At 33.7% G+C, this 22,120-nt stretch overlaps 2 protein-coding genes across 2 annotated transcripts; one reads left to right on the top strand and one right to left on the bottom strand.

The window, feature by feature from the left end:
* Positions 1-277: 277 nt before the first annotated feature.
* cux2a (cut-like homeobox 2a) lies at positions 278-7,342 on the bottom strand (the record flags this gene model as incomplete). Its single annotated transcript, XM_084114289.1, has 6 exons — positions 278-491; positions 1,778-2,021; positions 3,247-3,426; positions 4,516-4,926; positions 5,828-5,908; positions 6,859-7,342. 6 exons carry the CDS (start codon positions 7,340-7,342, stop codon positions 278-280), a joined length of 1,614 nt encoding a protein of 537 aa, XP_083970415.1.
* A 5,753-nt stretch (positions 7,343-13,095) lies between these two features.
* On the top strand, positions 13,096-21,200 carry myl2a (myosin, light chain 2a, regulatory, cardiac, slow). Its single transcript, XM_084114031.1, has 8 exons — positions 13,096-14,556; positions 14,927-15,032; positions 15,919-16,011; positions 18,074-18,149; positions 19,493-19,597; positions 19,678-19,756; positions 20,752-20,800; positions 20,882-21,200. Exons 1-8 carry the CDS (start codon positions 14,528-14,530, stop codon positions 20,984-20,986), a joined length of 642 nt encoding a protein of 213 aa, XP_083970157.1. The 5' UTR covers positions 13,096-14,527; the 3' UTR covers positions 20,987-21,200.
* Positions 21,201-22,120: the final 920 nt, after the last annotated feature.

The raw sequence follows: 22,120 nt of genomic DNA, 5'->3' as shown, positions 1-22,120 counted from the left end.
CCAAAAGGGACTTTTATTCACTTTCACATTCTTTACCATTTAGTCTCCAAACCGTCAAAGTGAAATACTGAGTATTTATCAAACAAACAATTATTCAGCCATAATAATAAAAAAAACAGACTTTTGTCCAATCAGGATTCACTTTTTCTGTATGAATGAAATAAAAGATAAACATACTGAAATCACGTCTAAATTGGCGGGTCAGAGATGGGTCACAGCTGGAGAAGATCTAGTTTTGTTCCTGAGATGATTCTTCATCGCTCGACAGGTCAGACCTTCATGACACGAGCTCGTTCAGGTCTTCAGCTTTAGTGACGGACTGTACGGCGACAGAAACACACGTGTGTCGGTGTGTGTCCTCCTCCGTCTCAGGATCACAGGCTTCTTGTTTGACTGAGACTAAACCGCTTGAAACCGGACTTGAACTGGCTGGACTTTGAACTGTTCTGGTTTGTACTGGTTCGATTAAACCATCTCGCCTAATTCTAGACCTGTGAACAGAGACAAAGCACAGGATAGTGTATTACATTTAGTTCTCTGACTTTGTAAATAAAAATCTCATGCAGGTTTAAAAAGGCTATATGTAAGAATTTTCATTTTGCAATTCTGGCCAATAGAGATAACCGATAATTCTCTATATTTGAAAGCCGATAACCGATAAATCTAAATCCACATTTTTATATGGCGTCGGGATGTTCGTTAACAGTAAATCGCTGCTAAACATATTTCCAGAAGAACAAAAAAAACGAAGAACAAAAAACTGCTCCTGCAATTCACTTAACGGCCACCGGTGTCGCTAAAAACAAGAGTTTCTCAGTTCTACATAACGCCTCTTGTATCATATGTGACCCTGGACCACAAAACCAGTCTTATGGGTATTTTTTTTTAAATTGAGATCTATAGATCTACAGATATACATAATCTTTCCATTGATGTATGGTTTGTTAGGATTGGACAATATTTGGCTGAGATACAACTATTTGAAAATCTGGAATCTGAGGGTACAGAAAAATCGAAATATTGAGAAAATCTCCTTTAAAGTTGTCCATTTCTATTGGTGATTGTGCTGCATCCATTCACACAAATAAATGTTTTATATATTTACGGTAGGAAATTTACAAAATATCTTCATGGAACATGATCTTTACTGAATATCCTAATGATTTTTGGCACAAAAGAAAAATCTATAATTTTGACCCGTACAATGTTTTGTTGGCTATTGCCACAAATATACCCGTGCGTCATGTGACTGGTTTTGTGATCCAGGGTCACATATTTATTTTTTCCTTGATCCTCCATTTGGGAACAAGATTGAACTGTTTTATTTCCAGAGCTGAAGCTGTACCAGTGTTGGGGAAAGTTACTTTTAAAAGTAATGCATTGCAATATTGTGTTACGCAAAAAAGTAACTAATTGCGTTACTTTTATGAAAAGTAATGCGTTATATTACACATGCGTTACTATTTTTTCTAGCCAAAATTCAGAGATTGCATTTTACTGTTTTTATTCATTTTGAGGAATACTGAATGTTTTCATGTTCATGTTCACACACACACACACACACACACAACACCTCTTCACTTTATTTCTCTCAACATGCAACTGTCAGTGAATAAATGTGAAAAAGTAACTAGCGTTACTTATTTGAAAAAGTAACTTCGATATTTTGTTGTAAATTTTAAAAGTAATGCGTTACTTTACGAGTTACTTGAAAAAGTAATCTGATTACATAACTCAAGTTACTTGTAATGAGTCACACACAGCACTGGTGACCTACCTGTAGTTGTAGAACCAGTTACTGACAGTGCTAGTTTGCAGAGCTAGCTGTGACGCCAGTCTCTCGATGGTGGACTGAGACGGGTACGGCTCCAGCTGATACGCCGCTCGCAGCGAGTCCTTCTCATGAGCGCTCAGAACCACACGAGGCCGTTTAATCGCCTCGAACGCTCCGGAACCAGCAGAGAGACAGAACCCGTGTCCTGGGGCGTCGGACGGCCGCTGGGAATCACGTTTGAGGCGAGCTGCACACATTTATACGCAAACACTTGTGAGTGAGATCCATTCAGATGAAGAATGGAATTAAAGCGTTCACATGCACATGTTGCTGTAGATATGCACTGAATATAATATCCCTTCCACCAAACATGCGTTTACTAGGCATGCACCGATGTCAACATTTTGGCCGATACCGATAATTCTTGAAAGCCGATAACCGATATATTGGCCGATACATCTAAATCCAAGATTTATGGACACATTTTTATAAGATAAAAGTTATTTTTAAACAATTTAATGTTGTAGAATTAGGAAAATTACTATTTAGGGCTTTTATAAAAAAAACAATTGATAAGAAACTCTCGGTGGACCGAAACGTTGATAATAAATTCAATTTAATTGCAAGTAACGATAGTTACTTCTAGTACGTTACGATAGTTACTAAATAAAATATCTTGATTACGCAATGATACATGATGGGGAAAATTACACTAATTCAGACAACAATAAATCATGATTTTCAGCTTTAAAAGACACTTTTTACAGAAAATATTATATTGTTATGGCCTGTAGTATCTTGTGATCCATGACAACGAGTAATGAGAATGACAGCAAATGTACCTGCAATTATAGAATCACCTCTATATATTCTATAGTCTCAAATATACTTTATAATCAAACTATCATAACAGTGTAATTTTAATGAGCTCATCTGTACGTGTGAGCACAAACAAGAAGAACGAAATGAAAATGTTCACATGCACGTTGTTGTAGATATGCACTGAATAATATCCTTCTACCAAACATGTATTTACTAGGGATGCATCGATATAACAATTTTGGCCGATAACCGATAATTCTTTATATTTGAAAGCCGATAACCGATATATCGGCCGATAAATCTAAATCCAAATTTGTATATAATGTTTGAGAGCCTGATTACAAAAACAAAAGTCTCACCATTAAAAGTCATGTCTCAAGCAAACAATTATAATGTTCTCGTGATAAATTCATGTAGCCGATATGACAGACTTGCAGACAAAATACTAAACTGTATTTTTATCATTTAAAACCCTCATGTTGAACAGTCGCATCTGAAGAGTCTCAGCTGAAGGAAATAATACATTATTTATCGGCTTTAATATATCGGACAAATTTTATTATCGGGCCGATAACGATAACATTAAAAATGAACATATATCGGCCGATACCGATATGGTGGCTGATATATCGTGCATCTCTAATGTTTACCTCTCTGGTCAGTCTTGGTCAGTCTCTGGACATTGTGCGGGTCCTGGAGCCACCGGTGCATCCGAATGAAGTTCTCCTTTCCTTTCAGACTGAGTTTAGTCCAGGGTTTGGGGTGAGACAGCAGCTCAGACACCGAGCTTTGAGTCAAACCCAGAACCTCTTCACCAAACACACGCTGACCTGCCAAACCAACAACACCATCAGCCGAGGCACTCGCAAATATAAGTGTACATATATTAAAAAATCATTTTAAAAGTTTTGCTACATTGTCCAATTCTAATTTTCTTCAAAAAATATCATATTTTATCCATTAAGAGAAAGCATATTATAATCTTACACAAATATTTAGTGCACAATTTCACTTGGAATTGCCTTTATTTCCCTTAAATTACCGTTTTTGCAGTTTCTGTTTTTGAAGTGACCGGGTCTTGAGATCAAAGTAGTAAAACACACACACACACACATATATATAATTTTTCTCGCAAAAAGGCAAGATTTTATCTACTATTTTATCTAACCCTAACCCATATATAAATATATATATATATATAATTAATAAAAAAATATTTCAACATATTAATAAAAACTATAATAGTACTTCAATGATACTAAAATAACACTTTTTACACTACAATTTTAATATGTTTTTCATTTAATATTATGTATTTTATTTACTGAACACAATTTTTAATAGTTTTAGTAAAAAATAACAAGACCTGGTCTTCAGATCTGACTCGGGTTTCTCAGCGAACGTTCTGTTTTTTTAAATGTAACTTGTTTCAGAACATTCAGAGAACATTCCCTTAAAGTCCCCTTGTGGTGAAAATCAAGCTTTTAAAGCTTTTATGTAAATTCATAAGTCGACGCCATTGCTGAGTATTTCCTCCTTAAAACTGCAGTGAACCAAAGACAGTCTCAAAAACACGCTTTGAAATCGCTGGTGTTTCTGACGTCACAAACTACCTTGTAACCAATCAGATCAACGTGTGATCGTCAACCAGTGGATCTCTGAGCTGAGTGAGTGAGTGGAGGCGGGGCTCATTTGCATATTCATAGAACCACGCATACTAAATGAGGCAAGGGTGTCGAGTTACAGTCAAGATATTTTAAGGCATGAAGACATTTTTTTCAAGGTAAAAACACTTAAATATGTAATTTTTGGTGATCAAAGATGAGTTTTAAGGGATACAATTACTGACTGCAGGGGGACTTTAAGATATCAAGTCTTGTTTTCTAAAAAAAACTGGGTTACAGTTATTGACGTCTCACCGATGTTGTTGACCACGAGCGCTTCTTTGACTCTCTGTGTGATGCTGACGGTGTCCAGATCCAGAGACTCAAGGATCTCATCCTCACAGCTTCCCACACACACCTGCTGGACACACTCCTGCTGGACACACACCTGTGTCCTCGGCTCCGGGTCCGTCGGGAACGAGTGTGTGATGATGGACAGAGGAGCTGGAGAAGCTAAAGGGTGAGTGTCTTCATCCATCTCACATTTGACCTTTCGGATGATGCTTTGGACAAAATCAGCAGGCGACTGAACACTGGGATCCCGTGTCCCACAATGCACCTCTTCCGGCGTCTGGCTCGTCACGCGCATCTCGTGTTTGGCCTGATGAAGGATGTTTCTGATGACGTCCTCTGATCCACGCTGAGACCTGCTGTCCACATCCATCACTGAAACACCATCAAGTTTTTTGTTTTATGCTTGAATATTTATTTATTTTAATATTTATTTTATTTTATTTATTTGAACCACTCTTTGAGCTTCTTTCTTTCTGTGAAAGGTATTGGAAACATAACTATTTTCTATAAAGTTGAAGACTACATTTTAAAACATTGCCTAAATTCTAAATGATCCAACACAATGGGCCTAGAGAGAGCAATGGAGTGTTTTAGCGCGCTTATGATTTAAAATGTAAAAAATTGTGATCTGAGCCACTCTGAAAACACTGGATCTTGAGCTGATCATGTGAGTCTGCACTTCATACGCGTTTAATTTGATTGTAGCATTTTGCAATTTGATAAGGACACTGTAACATATTGCGCTTTCCTTGGAGATAACTGACCCCGGGTCATGACCCGTCCCTGATTCACCACATCATCACGTGATCAGGGTATGCAGTGCATTGGGGCGGCGGACAGGAGGGGGCGCTATTGTGCCAAAATAATTCTTTGAAAATCTCCTTTAATAAAACTTTATTAATGTCTCTGTTAAAATCTTAAGATTTTGTTGATATTAATAACCTCAAATTTTAAATTCTCAGAATTTGCTCAAATTAGACACAAATATTGACTTAAATTACTGTTTAAGAATTCTTTTCCACACACACGACAGACTTTAGAAAACACACAGTTACTTAATTACTAATATTAAATCATGCATTAAAAACATATTTAAAAAATATGAAATAAATAAAAACATAAATCCACTAAACTTACAATAAATATGTTTAAACATTTATATGTAAAAAAAATATATTTAAATGTAATATTTAAGTAGATGTATGATAAGCCATATAATTTTACAAAGAATAATCCATTGTTTTAAAGCAGCGTATGCTGAGCTTGAACTCACGCTTGGAACGGTTCTGATCCAGAATGTTCCTGATCACCTGATCTGAGCTCATCTCTGGAGAGCGAACCCACGGGACGATGCCTTCAGGAATGAGACAGAGACAGTCAGGATCATGAACTGCACTCAATATACACACTGACATCTACAGTAGAGATCAAATCAGCTTTTGAAAGTAACTTTCTGCTTCAAATAAAGATTGAATCATTACATCGTTACACCAGTAGGTGGAGACAAGAGACTGTTCAAACATGAGTGAGTCATTGAATCATTCATTCAAGAGATTCGTTCAAAAACACTGAATCATCCAGTAATGAAACGAGTGAGTCATTGAATCATTCGCTCAACCCGACTATTTGAAAAAAAGAATTAAAATGTATTAAATATTTTTTAAATAGACTTTGCATGATAACTTTGTTGTGTGGCAGATGCATTTCAAGGTAATATTAATATACATGTTTGGTTTTAAGGACAATTTTGTGCAACAGACAATTTTGTTCTGGCATATATACTTATAGCTGTAATATAACCTGTTTTCCAAATATATCTATACCTAATTTAATAATTTAACAATAAAAACGATCAAAATAAAACACTAAAAAGCTGCAAAAATATATATTGTATTTTAAATAAATCAAAATTAGAGAAAATATTTAAATACATATAAAAACATACAAAAATCTAAAATATTTCATTTGAAAAATTAAAAAAAAAAAAAAAAGCTGAAAATTTTATTTTAAATCTGCATCAGAATTCTTCAAGAATCATCCATGCATTATTACTGTTGATGTTATTATTATACCTGATACGATTGTTATTATTATAGTAATATTATAATATATTATATACCTTGTAAAGATGTTATTATATTATATAATATAAAAATATAATATATTATTATACAAGCAAATTTATTAAATGATTTAGTTTAGCTTGCCCTATTTTTCATACTTTTTGAAAACAAGATATTTTCCCAGTTGAGTGTGAGATCATCATCGTCATCATCATCATCATCATCATCATCACCACCTCACCTCTCAGCCTCTCCTGGATGCCTGTGAGCGTTTGGACGCTGGTCTGGTCCGACAGAAACATCTTCATCCTGAGGAAGGGTTCTCGTCCTCGCCGGGTCAGGGTCCTCCAGGGTTTGGGTCGGGCCAGAATATCACTCACGGTTCCCTGAGAGAGTCCCAGCACGAAGTGTCCGAACACTCGCTGGCCGATGCTGTGCTTCTGAAGAGTCTCTCTGACCCGACGAGTGAGTCTACTCGTGTCCAGCTCCTCTTCCTCATCATCCTCCTCATCCTCGTACAGCAGCCCGTCAGACTCAGACATGCTCTCTTCTTTAACACACATGTGGAGGCTCACGGATGATGAAGATGATGAAGAAGATCGCGTGTTTTCCACTGGAAGTTTGGATTCACTCGACGGCTCCTCTTTTCCACAGAAGTGATGAAACTCGGGGGTTTTGAACTCCCTCGGGATCACAGGATCTGACGATGAACATTCACCAGGCATTAACACAATATACTGTCATTTTACTATGTTTTTGTAACGCAAATGAAGATTTTTTTAATCCGGTTTTCTCTTTCTATGTGAATTAGAGTTTATGTAGACTGTATATTCAGTTAAAATAGGCCACAATACATCAATTTGTGAGTTGAGAAAATAATAAATTAATAAGTACAGTATTAGTAAGTACATAAATAAATATTTTTAAATAAAAACAATCAAAATTAAAAAAACAAAACTAAAAAGGTGAAATATTGATGAAAGATGCCCAAGGCATTAACACTTTACTGTGTTTTTATAAAGCAAATGAAGGTTGCATTAGATTTTACTATGTAGACTTTACATGAGGCTGTATATTCAGATAAAATGGTTTATAAAATAATAAATACATATTTTAATTTAATAAATCATTTAAATAAAAACAAAGTAAAATGCTTATGCGTATTGCTAAATGCTTAAATTAAAATTAGAGAAAATATTTTAAAATAAAAATAATAAAAATAAAACAATTTGCAAACAAATCTGAAATATTTTTAATTTGAAAATTTTAAATAAATAGTTAAAAAATAAAAAAACAAAAAGCTAAAATATTTAATTTTAAATAAATTAAAAATAAATAGCTCAAATAAACAAAGTAAAACACTAAAAATGTGAAATTATTTAAAATAAATTAAAATGTATTATATAAAGAGAAAATATTTAAAAATAACAATCAAAATAAAACTCCCAAACAAATCTGAAATATTTAATTTGAAAAAAAAAAAAGCTGAAATATTTTATTTTAAATAAATTAAAATAAGAAAACAATATTTTTAAATAAAAACAATCAATCATGTAATGATGCTCATGTAATGAAACAGTCACCATTCTCCACAGAGTCTGACGGAGGGGAGAACGCATCCTCTTCAGTCCGTGTCCGCGCTCGTAGAGTCCTGAGCGAGATGATAAAGAGATTTAATAACACATTATTGATGATTATATGAGGACAGAATATGAGTGCATTACCTGAGCTCAGTTTTGATCTTCTCATAATCCTGTTGCGACTGTAACTTGGCCTGAAGTCTCTAACATGAACAACACACACACACACACACACACACACACACACACACACACACGTTAGAGCGAGTAACTTTAATAATCACTCTTCATAACCACTGTTGTGTGTAACTCATTACAAGTAACTTGAGTCACGTAATCAGATTACTTTTTCAAGTAACTAGTAAAGTAACGCATTATTTTTAAAATTTACAACAAAATATCTGAGTTACTTTTTCAAATTAGTAACGCAAGTTTCTTTGTTTTCCCATTTATTGACTGACAGCTCTCCTGTCCTCATGTTGAGATGTGTGTGTGTGTGTGTGTGTGTGTGTGTGTGTGTGTGTGAACATGATGATTATTGTAGTTCTAGACTAAATGTGAGCATTTACTCATCTCACTTGCACAAAAAAAGGTTCAATATTCCTCAAAATGAATAAAATCAGTGAAATGCAGAATCAGAATACTTATGCAAACCTCCAATAGCTAAATATGTTAAATAAAACATACATTTTTATGCATTTAATCTATACTTGCTGCGATGATTCAGTTAAATCATAAGCAAAAATGACTATAGATTATAGAAAGAGTGTTTAACTCTTTTCTCCTGCATCTTATTCTTCTGTTATCCAGAACAGTGAAAGGGTCTTTACATTTGCCCAAAAATATAACTTTTTTGTTATAAAAAACAAGCCCAGCTCAGGTGAAAAAAAGTAACGCAAAAGTAATGTATTGCATTACTTTTCTAAAAAAGTAACTAAGTAACACAATCAGTCACTTTTTAACCCTTTGGTGCTCTTCGGTCATTTTTGACATTTATTTTCTTTTTTCTTCATCGGAATGGTCCGAAATTTGGTAAAGGTTTTGGCTCTTGCTGTGTGAACACACACAATAATCATGGCCATGACTGGAACAGGTTTAATGGTCCTGATAACAATAGCCACACTTGAGCTCCTCGCGGTCAGAAATGACGCATTGGAAATGAATGAGAGACGAGTTTCCTCTAGTGGAAGCGTTTGGTACTGCAGCCGAACAACATCTCACTGAAAGATCCGTTTTGGAGATTTCAGGGTAAAATTTGGAACACAACTTGTTTAGATTTATGGCTTTGATTTTTTCAAAGTTTTAGAGTAAAACATATTTTGGAAAATATATATTTCATATAAAAATTGAAAATAGTATTTTTGCAAATTTTTAAAACCAATAAATGTAAAATTCGATAACTTTTTTTAAGTTCACTTTTTAAAACTTTTTTCACTTCATCAATAATCTCCCAAGTGTCGTGTTTGTAAAGAGATCAAACTTCAGTCTGTCGCTCTAAAGCATTCAAGATTTACCACAGTTTAAGCTGGACATGTAATTTTCAGGTCTATGCTCAAAAAGTGAATAAATGGATTATAAATACAGCGTAAATATAATTTAGTACCATAAAATCCCCTAAAAATATTAAATGAAAAACATTATCGAACTAAAATATAGTGCATTAATTTCATTGAAATTAAAAATAAATGCGGTAATTTTTGACCGACACACGAAGAGCACCAGAGGCTTAAGGGAGTAACGCAATATTGTAATGCATTAGTTTTCAAAGTCAACACTGGTCATAATGAGCTGATTTCTACCTCGATGTCCTGTGTTTTATTGGCCAGCTGCTGTTGAAGCAGTGCGATGTGATTGGCTGATCTCTCCTGGACTTCCTTTAGCAGAGCGATGTGATTGGCTGATCTCTCCTGGACTTCCTGTAGCAGTGCGATGTGATTGGCTGACCTCTCCTGGACTTCCTGAAGTCTCTGCACTTCCTCTTCCAGATGATGAAGGTCACGAATGTCTCTACTGGCAAACATCTTCATCATCCTCATCATATCCAGACCATCAGAGCTGAAAATGAGCGAGAGGCTAACTATCATTTTCAGTCAGTTAACAGAAGAACTAACGCTTAACATAAATACATTTATATTCAGAATTATATCTGGAATATTTACATTTAGTAATACATTTAGAATATTTACATTTATATGTAGTAATATATTTGGTATATTTATATTTAGTAATACATTTAGAATATTTACATTTATATTTAGTAATATATTTAGAATATTTACATTTATATTTATATTTAATACATTTAGAAAATGTATATTTATATTTAGTAATATTGTGTATATTTTATTAATAATCTATTTAGTACATTTATATTTAAATTTATTAATATATTTAGTATTTTTTTTAGTAATATATTAAGTATACTTGTTTATATTTAGTAATATATTTGGTATAGTTATATATTTAAGATACTTACATTTATATTCAGTAGTATATTTAGAATATTTATATTTAGTAATATATTTGGTATATTTAATTTAAATTTAGTATATTTACATTTATATTTAGAATATTTATATTTAGCAATATATTTAGGATACTTACATTTATATTTAGTAGTATATTTAGAATATTTAGAATATATTTGGTATATTTAATTCATATATTTATATTTAGCAATATATTTGGTATATTTATATTTAGTAATATATTTGGTATATTTAGTGTTATATTTATTATTTACATTTAGTCAGATTTGGTATATTTACATTTTAGTAAATTTACATTATGTTTAGGAATACATTTTGCATATTTCTATTTTTAGTAATATATTTTGTACATTTATATTTAGAAATATATTTTGTATATTTAGTAATATATTTTGAATATTAACATTCATATTTAGTAATTTAGTATATTTACATTTAGTCTTTAAAATATGTAAATATGCCTCAGATTTGACAATGACCAAAGTCTTTATAAGAGCAAATATGAAGAATGAGCTCAAAACTCACGAGACACTGAAAAAAATTTCAGTCAAATATAACAAAGACAAAAAAGGACGGTGTGATCAGATTCTGACTCACATTTAATTTAATAGACTCTTATATTTAATATAAAAATTAATTCTAAAAAAATATGCATGTAATCAAATGCATGTGTGATTGATCATGTGACTCAGACCTTTTTTACACATTTTCTTCTTCCACTGAAGCTCGAGATGCTCATCGCAAAAACATCTAATCATGCTGGAGAACATGATCATCACGACAGACAAGCAAACAATAACAAGATTTGTACTTTAAAACATGTCAGAAACTGCACAAAAGGTGAAAAGCTGAAAACCATATACATTACACAGCATCTAAAATATACATTTCACTAAATACTCTTCACACACACGGCATTTCTAAAGCAAAGTCCATGTTATGTGTCCACTATACTGACCGTACAGACACAGACTCGAGCTCGACTGACATCTAACCTGAGAGAAAACTGAAACGCACATACCGTATCTGTGTGTGTAAAGCTTCTCTTGATCTTAATGTATTTCCATGATGTGTGTGAACGACGAGCTTCCCCAAACTAACATCACATCAGAGACTAGAGGAGAGAGAGAGAGAGAGAGAGAGAAACACACCCAGTGACCAACACACACACATTCATCCAAACAATCAATACCTGCAAACAAAGAGCTCAATCAATTCAGCTGGCAGGGGGCGGAGCCTAGATCAATCAATCAATAAATCAATCAATCAATAAATCAATCTAGAGCAGAGATGACCTTCACTTCAGGCACCGGTTGTAGATTATGATGCATCTGCACTATTTCAGCATATAGAATTGCATGTATTATGTCAATAAATATTACTTCCAATAGTTTAGATCAACATTTCACATTGCACTTGATTTTATTAATTTATTAATTCACTCTGAATCTATAGCTGAATTCATAACATACTCTTGCTATTTATGCCATATAAAGATACTTCAATCACTTTTTCCAATGTATGAGGATTTTGTTAATCATTATATAGCAGCATTGATATTTCCACTGTATTTCTACTACTGTTTCATGTTTTTATTATTATGATTGCATGCAGTATTCCATTCCAAACATAATCTTCAATGGTTAGTTTCACCCAAAAATTAAAGTTCTGTCATCATTTACTAACCCGTTCCAAACCCGTAAGACTTTCGTTCATCTTCGAAACAAATGAAGATATGTTTTAATAAAATCTGAGAGATTTCTGTCCCTCCGTTGACAGACTACGCAACTACCAGTTTGATGCTTCAACGTTCACATATTGCATGTATTTATTATGTCAACAAATATTAGCAAAATATTGTTTCAGATTAGTTTAGATGAACATTTCACTTTGCACTTGATTTTATTCATTTAGGCCTATTGATTCACTCTGAATCTATGGCTGAATTCATAACATAATCTTGCTATTTCTGCCATATAAAGATACTTCAAATCATGTTAGTTCACCCAAAAATGAAAATTCTGTCATCATTTACTAACCCGTTCCAAACCCGAAACACCGTGTCCTAACCAGACGCCTGTCCACACTAGACGCGACGCGACTGCGAGATGCGTCAAAATCAATCAAACCCACAGCCAATCAGAACAGCGTGTGGGCGGAGTCAGCCAATCAGAACAGCGTGTGGGCGGAGTCTCGTGGCACCAGAGAGTAATCTCGACGGCACTCGCTAGAACATGGATAAGTCGCTACATAATCAAATTCACAAATATTACACCATTTAAACATTATATAAAATAGCCTACACAGGCTACTGAGTTACTAAAACAATCTTTGTCAAAGAATACACTTGTTTGTTCACAGTTTGAACGTTCTTGTTTCCATTTGTTTAACCTCAAGATCTGAGGTGAATTATCCACTGTTGCTTTTACAGCTTCAAAGCTGGAGCACTAAATGATATTCAGAGTCACATGACACGCTTTTAACATTAAATAAAGCACATAAACAGCACCTGAGATTATCATCGCCACACTTTGTGTTTGTTGTTCCAGCGCGACGTCGCAGAAAAATAGAAACCGTTTCTAAAATGGAATCGTCGCGTGTCGCCGTCGCGGCCGGTTAGGACAAACACTGATTAACATGGAGAAGAGGGATTTTATCGCGCGTCGCGTGACTCGCGTCGCGTGCAGTTAGGACACGGTGTAAGACTTTCGTTCATCTTCGAAACACTAATGAAGATATTTTTAATGAAATCTGAGAGATTTCTGTCCCTCCATTGACAGGCTACGCAACTACCAGTTTGATGCTTCAAAACATTCATAGAGATTTTAAAACTATATATGAATCAAGCGGTTTATTCCCAATATTCTGAAGAGACTCCATCACTTTCCATGAACTGATTATAGAATTTTCATTTTTGGCTGAACTAATAACCCATAATTCCTATTTCTCAGTTTTTTCTCAGAGAATTCTCTTCTCAGTTTTATGATCAAAATTCAGATGACTCCTAAAATCTCCCTGCAAGCTGAAGATTATATTTGAGGGTCACAGATGACATATTGATCATCTCTATTGGTTTTATTGATCCTGTTTATTGATTTGAAGCTCACAAACCCAATATTGATTTTCTCACAGCACAGCCGGAGGAATATAAATAAAGACCCAGAAACCGGCCTGTGTATCGATTGCATTTTATCATTTGTTCTGCTTTATATTACAGAGATCAGCCGCCAGACCTCAAGAGCATACAATTACATTTACGTGAAATATAGTCAAACTGACTAGACTTAAGAGTTTGTGACTGCAGTTCATCCTCCATCTGACCGCTGACAGGTTTGGCATGTGAACACGTGAACACGCGTGTGTGTGACGGTCCCAGAGGGTTATCAGCTGATGGGTGTGTGTATGAAGTGTGTATGTGTGTGTATGAAGTGTGTATGTGTGTGTATGAAGACGGGAATCTGTCTGTCTGTGACACTGACATTCACTCTGATTTACTATCTATCTATCTATCTATCTATCTATCTATCTATCTATCTATCTATCTATCTATCTATCTATCTGTCTGTCTGTCTGTCTGTCTGTCTATCTATACCTGAAACAGCTTCTGGAACAATATCAAATGTGGGCGGGGCTTGATTGTGTCTGTGGGGAATTGATTGGATGATTGTGGTTTGCTATTGGCTGATCTCATGTGAGTGACAGGTTATAGCCCCACCCACATCATCAGAGAAGAGAAGAGATGCTGCAAGAGGAACTTATTCTGATTCAGGATTATTAACACAATAACGATGTGCAGCAGACAAATCATTTAGAAGAAGAGGCGTCTTCCGTTCAGTTCTGAATGATGATCAACCCTGAAAACAATATCAGGTATGAGTCTCTGAATCTCTGAAACTCTGAAACTCTGAATCTCTGAATCTCTGAAACTCTGAAACTCTGAATCTCTGAATCTCTGAAACTCTGAATCTCTGAAACTCTGAATCTCTGAATCTCTGAATCTCTGAAACTCTGAATCTCTGAAACTCTGAAACTTTACTGAGCTCTTAAAGCGAAACCCTGAAATAAAAGAAGTGAGGAGAGATCATCGGCACCAAACAGCTGAACGCTTCTTCTGTCCTCCAGAGAACAAGCTCCTGTCATTCTAAACCACTGTTGTTCCTACATCACGCTTGTGTGTGTGTGTGTGTGTGTGTGTGTGTGTGTATTGAGGATCATCATCTACCTGTCACCTCCTAAACAGGGCATGTGTTATTTATATCGGCCAGTCGAACAGCACAGCTGATCTACAAAAGGCCATCCGTCCGAACCCATTGTCCAGAAACATTCGGGATCCCTCATCGGCCATGGTGAGTATCCAGATTTACTCGGGATTCACTGATGCTTTGGGAATCACTCGTGCTGATAGACTTCGGGATTCTGCCGGGTTTTAATTAGAGATCAACCGATATATCGGTCAGAGTTATTAATCGGCTGAAACTGAATCATTCAAAGAATAATGTCAGAAAATATTGTGTAAAATTAGTGTTCATTTCATTTTCAGCATCTTATTTGATGCGCTTATGTTGTGTTTGATAAAAATAATCAAGAAAACGCTGTTTTCGCTTAAATTATCACAAGTAAGAGTCATATCATGGTCCAATATAACAATACTTTACATAAGTTATTCTTCTTTGTGTCAGTTTCAAAAACATACCAGCGATGAATCAAAGAATAATGTACTAAAATGTAAAAAGTAAATATTGTTAAATAAATAAAAGTGTTAAATAATTGAAGTAAATATTGAATCAAATTCATGTTCATTTCAATTTTAGCATCTCATTTGCTGCACTTATGTTGCGTTTGTTAAAAATAATCAAGGAAGGTTTTTCATAATCGTGCTCCAATATAACAATACATAATAACAAATATACATTTTTTGTTTTCAGTTTACAAACTTCAACCTTAAAACTCAATCCAATTCAAAATACGATCATAAAAAAACATGTAAAAAAAATCAATACAGAAAAATCCTTCATATTAACAAAGAACTTTCTTTTCCCCTTGTTGACGAATGCCTTATAGAGCGATGCTGCAAATGAATCACTGAGTTTGAATCATTGATTCATTGAATCATTGATTCATTTACAGTTTGAACTGATTAATGGGAATGAATCGAACTTTAAAGCAGGTTTTGTTGCTGAAGTTTAATGAAAAAGGAAAAGCTTGTTCTTTAGGAGAGTGTGTTGTCTGCAGGCTCCCAAGAAAGCGAAGAAGAGGTCGGCGGACGGAGCGAACTCCAACGTCTTCTCCATGTTTGAACAGGCTCAGATCCAGGAGTTCAAGGAGGTCTGATGCTTTCAGCTTAACACTCTTCAACATAAAGCTTCTCAGCGATGCCACTGAAGAACCATTTCTGCTTCCATAAACAACCTTTCAGTGAACAAATAGAAACATTTAAAAAGAAAAAAGACCTGGTTTTCTGCTAAAAAAAGAACCTTTAGTGTTTCCATGGATGTTAAAGGTTCTTTAGTATAATATTCTGTCATCATCAAGCCTGTATGACTTGCAGACAGTGGCTTTCAGACTCCAGAAACACAAAACCTGCAGCGCTCAAATATTATTCATTCACATTCAACAGCTTGAGCAGTTTTAGTTTAGTTTATTTGGCTTTGAATCAGATTTAAATATGATTTCCAGATGCATTATCCCTCTGGTGCTCTTCGGTCATTTTTGAGCGAATAAATTTAAATTGGACTTTTTTCTTTTTTTTTTATTCCATAAGATTGGTACGAAACTTGGTACATGTTTTGGCACTTGCTGTGTGAACGCAAAAAAGGTTAAATGATCCTGAGAAGAACAGACACACTTGAGCTCCTCGCCGTCACAAATAAAATGCATCGGAAATGAACGAGAGACGAGTTTCCTCTAGTGGAAGCGTTTGGTACTGCAGCCGAACAACATCTCACTGAAAGATCCGTTTTGGAGATATCAACCTCACATTTGGAGCACAGCTTGTTTAGATTAAGTTTTTTTGTTAGACTGCAAAAAAAAAGCAATAAAAAAATAAAAAAAATAAATAAAAAAAATATATATATATATATATATTTTTTTTGCAGTTGTAGAGTAAAACATGTTTTGGAATATAAATATTTCATATAAAACTTTAAATTAGTATATTTGTGCATTTTTCCTAACAATAAAAAAAATGTATAACTTCTATAACTTTTTTAAGTTCTTAAGTTTTACTTTTTACAACTCTGCAATAATCTGCCAAGTATCTTATTTAAAAAGACACTTTCTTTAAAAACCTTTCAAAATGGAAATTTAATTTTCAGCTCTATGCTCAAAAAGTGAATAAATGGATCATAACTACTACATAAATATAATTTAGTACCATAAAATCCCCTTAAAATACAAAACGTTATTGAACTAAAATATAGTGCATTTATTTCATTGAGAAGTTTCTCGGAGTGTATTGTGATTGGCTCCTGGAAAGAGCAGCTGCCGTCGTGTCTTTCTGTAAAGCTCCCTATGGAATATGATATTCCAGTCTGATCCCTATTGAGGGCTGAAATATATATTTATAGAGACTCTCCTTAACATAGCAGATTGACTGAATTCTGTCCGGATAACCGGCACATGTGTGGCGTTGTGTGACGGGAGCTCAACAATGTCTCAAATAGTTCTCATCAAACTCCCACAAGGCCAGATTATCCGAGCTGCGTTTCATATTCACTTATAGTTGCATCGTATACTCCAGGAAAATATACATCAGAGCTCTATTACTCTCCTGAAGTCTGAAACGCTGTTATTTTATTATCACTCATGTAGTTTTTGTTAATATTTCGAATTCAATTTTATTGAAATATTTTGTTTTTATATTAATTTTAGTTAAAGTTTTAGTCATTTTGTTGTATGTTTAAAAAAAAAATGTTTTAATTAGTTTTAGTTGTTGTATAAAAATATGTCTATACAGTTTTTTTTTTATATATGTTTTAGTTTATTTAGAATGCGTTGTTTTAGCATTTCAACTTAAAGTAAACAAAAATTTTAAACTTTGGAAAATAGCTACAATAAATACGTTTTATTTTTTAGTTTATTTATTTTAGTCAATGTCAGTATACGGAGTATCTCACTTTTTTTTTGAGCATACTCCGTTTAAGTAAATGAATGAATTAGTTCAAATTGGCCACTATTAATATATATATATATATATATACTATACTATACTGTACTGTATATACTATTAATATACTATCAATACACTATATATATATATATATATGTCATGTGCAAGGCTCCATATGTTTTATTTCAAGTGATGAAAATCCTCTTGATGGTTTCAGCTTTGGATAATGATGAAAACCTTTTCCTCTGGGATTAGTTGTTGTTGTTCTCTCTGTTTCAGGCGTTCACCATCATGGACCAGAACAGAGACGGATTCATAGACAAGAACGACCTGAGAGACACGTTCGCAGCTCTGGGTCAGTCCATATCATCACAACACTAAAGACATCAGAGGAAATAAACACGTGCAATGATCCTTTTTTCCACTTATTTAATTAATTCAAGCTGAAATATTTAATACTTTATACACACACACACACACACACATATATATATATATATGTGTGTGTGCATGTGTGTGTGTTTATATATATATATATATATATATATATATATATATGCTAAATTAGATATTTTATTATTTAAATGTAATAAAAAATACAATAAGTATATATATACAAATTTTTACTAAATGTAAATGAATTTACTAGTATTTATTTATCTATATATATAAACACACACACACACACACACACACGCACACACACTCTCTCACACACACACACACACACACACACACACACACACACACACACACACACACACACACACACACACACACAGCTTTCAAATTCAGTCCATTTTATATTAAAATTAAAATTATGTTTATGGGTATTATGGGTTGTTTCAACCCATGTTTGGGTCAAATATGGACAAACCCAGCTGTTAGTTTATATTAAAATTAATTGTTAATTTGTTTGGCTTGAACTAAAAATGGATAAAATACAGTATATATATTTATATGTGTGTGTGTGTGTTTATATATATATACTAAATTAGATATTTTATTATTTAAATTGAATAAAAAACAAAAACAAATTTTTACTAAATGTAAATGAATTTACTATTATATATATATATATATATATATATATATATATATATATACACAGTATAAACCAACAGCTTTGTCCATATTTGACCCAAATATTTGGTTGAAACAACCCAGCATTTTTTAGACACACACACACACACACACACACACACACACACACACACACACACACACACACAGCTTTAAAATTCAGTCCATTTTATATTACAATTAAAATTATATAATTTTGTTTCAACCCATGTTTGGGTCAAATATGGACAAACCCAGCTGTTGGTTTAATTTTTTTTAATACTTTTTTAAATATTAAAATGAATTGTTAATTTTGGGTCAATTTGTTTGGCTTGAACTAAAAATGGATAAAATACAGTATGCTATATATACAGTATATATATATATGTGTGTGTGTGTGTGTGTGTATGTATACTGTATATAATATAATAATTTGGAGTGAATTTGAAAGCTGAGACTTTGTTTCTTATCAAAAGCTCTCTGTGATATCGGCTGATATAGATATTATATATAAAATAGTTAAATAAATAACAGAAATAGGACTAAAAACTCTTGTGGCAAAACAAAAATAAATCACTTTACCATATTGCATCTGGTTAGGTTTGTGATACTTTGTAAATGTAAATGTTTGTCCAGGACGGGTGAATGTGAAGCAGGAGGAGATCGACGAGATGCTGAAGGAGGCTTCGGGCCCGATCAACTTCACCGTCTTCCTCACCATGTTCGGAGAGAAACTCAAAGGCAGGTTTTCAGGAGACTCGACTGAACATGTGACACGGTGAAAAGTTCTGTCAATCCGAGAGTGTGTGTGTTTCTTACAGGAGCCGATCCCGAGGAAACCATCCTGAACGCCTTCAAAGTGTTTGATCCTGAAGGCAAGGGCATCCTGAAGAAGGAATAGTAGGAGATTCAGCTTTATTAATGTGTTCTCTGGGAAGAATGTGGTGAAATCTGTATTTTGTCTGGAACAAATGCGTATTTTTGGGTCATTTTGACCCGAAACTCATTCAGTGTTTATCAGAGGGTCCAAGACCCCAGGACTCTTGACGAATACACACACACACACATATTTTTTTGTGGTTGAAATTTTAAAAAAGTAACAAATCCTTCTTTCACGGCTCAATTTGACCCCCTTAGGAATGAGTGGAATGCGAGGAATGCTTCAGTTCACATAGAAAAACCTCAAAATGCTCAAAATTCAAACTAAAAATGCTAAAACTTTACCAAAAAATGATTTTATAATGTCTACATGTGTATCTGATGCACACTGAAGTGAACTGGCTTTAGGACCCAGAGAAACAGCTCATTTACTCCATATAGAGCTATAAGGACATCTAGAGTCATGAAATATCATCTTATATTATTATTTTTCCACAAGAGATCGACAGAGACACACAATGTAAGATATTTAGAGCTGAATTAAAAGAGTTATGCATGAAATTGTGAGTTAATTTAAATTTAAATGTGAGGAATGTGCTTAAATTACTATTTATTTATTATTTATTGATCAAATCTAGTCATTTAAAGGTAAATAAAACAAAAAATAACAAAAAATCTCCCCAAAAACTTGCATTAAAAAATCGAAAAATATTATAAAAAATTAAATAATAATAAAAAATAAATAAATAAAAAAAAGTCTAATTTTAGGGCTTCGGGTCATTTTGACCCGCGAAGGAAAGATTTGTTACAAAGTGCGAGGGAAGGATAAAGCAAAAACTCACTTAATTTTGATTTATTTCCACAGAAAACAAGACATAACTTCTTATAGCATTTTACTAATCTAGTAAATGCATCTTGATTTAAGAATTTCTTGATATTTGGACTGGAAACAAGACAAAAATACTAATAAACATCCAGATTTGAGTTTATTTTGAGCTGACATGTTTTCTCTTCAGTGTCACTGAGATGTTGACCACACAAGCGGACAGATTCTCCACAGAGGAGGTGAGGCCGGTGCTGATGCTGACGGTTGCCGTGGTGACAGTGACATCACTGACTGACCGACTGATGTCGTGTGGTTTTCAGATGGAGCAGATGTTCAGCGCTTTCCCTCCGGATGCTGCGGGAAACCTGGACTACAAGAATCTGGTGCACATCATCACTCACGGAGAGGAGAAGGACCAGGAATAATCCGTTCAGGCCTCAGCCAATCACGGCGCTCCCCGCGCGCTCGGACACGCCCACTGGTTTATGATTGACAGGTGTGAAACTTGAGGTCACGGAAGTGAGAATGGTCCGATTTTTTTTAACGAATATGATTAACTATATTCTTGGCATGTTTACCTGTCAACGTTTACCTGCAAAATACTGTAATGGGTAAATAAATAAATTGACATGAAATATTGATGCGAGTGTAAATGATTTTATCATGTTCGGGCCTGTTTTTACTGTTGTAAAATCCTTTTAACAAACAAAAGCCAGTTCCGTAAATAATGGAATTATAGCCGAGTTTGACTAGACACACACGACCAGACAAAAGTTTGGGATCGGGAAGATTTTTAATGTTTTTAAAAGAAGTCTCTTCTGCTCACCAAGACTGCATTTATTTGCTAAGAAAAACAAACAAAAAAAACAACAGTAATATTGTGAAATATTATTCCACTGTAAATCATCTGTTTTCTATGTGAATATATAGTAAAGTGTAATTTATTCCTGTGATCAAAGCTCAATAAGAATTAAATCAATGAGGTCAATAAGAATTTTTTATTTTATTTTTTGGGGGAAAGAAATGAAAGAAATCAATACTTTTATTTATCAAGGATGAGTTAAACTGATCAAAAGTGACAGTAAAGACATTTATAATGTTACAAAAGCTTCTATTTCAGATAAATGCTGTTTTTTTTTTTACTTTCTATTCAAAGAATCCTGAAATAAAAATTGTACACAACAGTTTTCAACACTGATAATAATCATAAATGTTTCTTGATCATCAAATCATCATATCAGAGTGATTTCTGAAGGATCATGTGACACTGAAGACTGGAGTAATGATGCTGAAAATTCAGCTTTGATCACAGGAATAAATTACACTTTACTGTATATTCACAGAGAAAACAGATGACTTACATTGGAATAATATTTCACAATATTACAGGTTTTATTTTTGTATTTTTAATCAAATAAATGCAGTCTTGGTGAGCAGAAGAGACTTCTTTTAAAAACATTAAAAATCGTACCGATCCTAAACTTTAGATTCATGTTTGTTCTTGTGAGCAGGAATGATGCGTTTCCTGTGTGACTTCAGTGATCGTCATCATTGGATCA

Source organism: Abramis brama, assembly GCF_963993115.1.
Source record: "Abramis brama genome assembly, chromosome: 5".
In the NCBI taxonomy this organism is placed as follows: Eukaryota; Metazoa; Chordata; class Actinopteri; order Cypriniformes; family Leuciscidae; genus Abramis; species Abramis brama.
The sequence above is the reverse complement of the archived record's forward strand: the minus strand, read 5'-3'. Positions and strand labels throughout refer to the sequence as shown.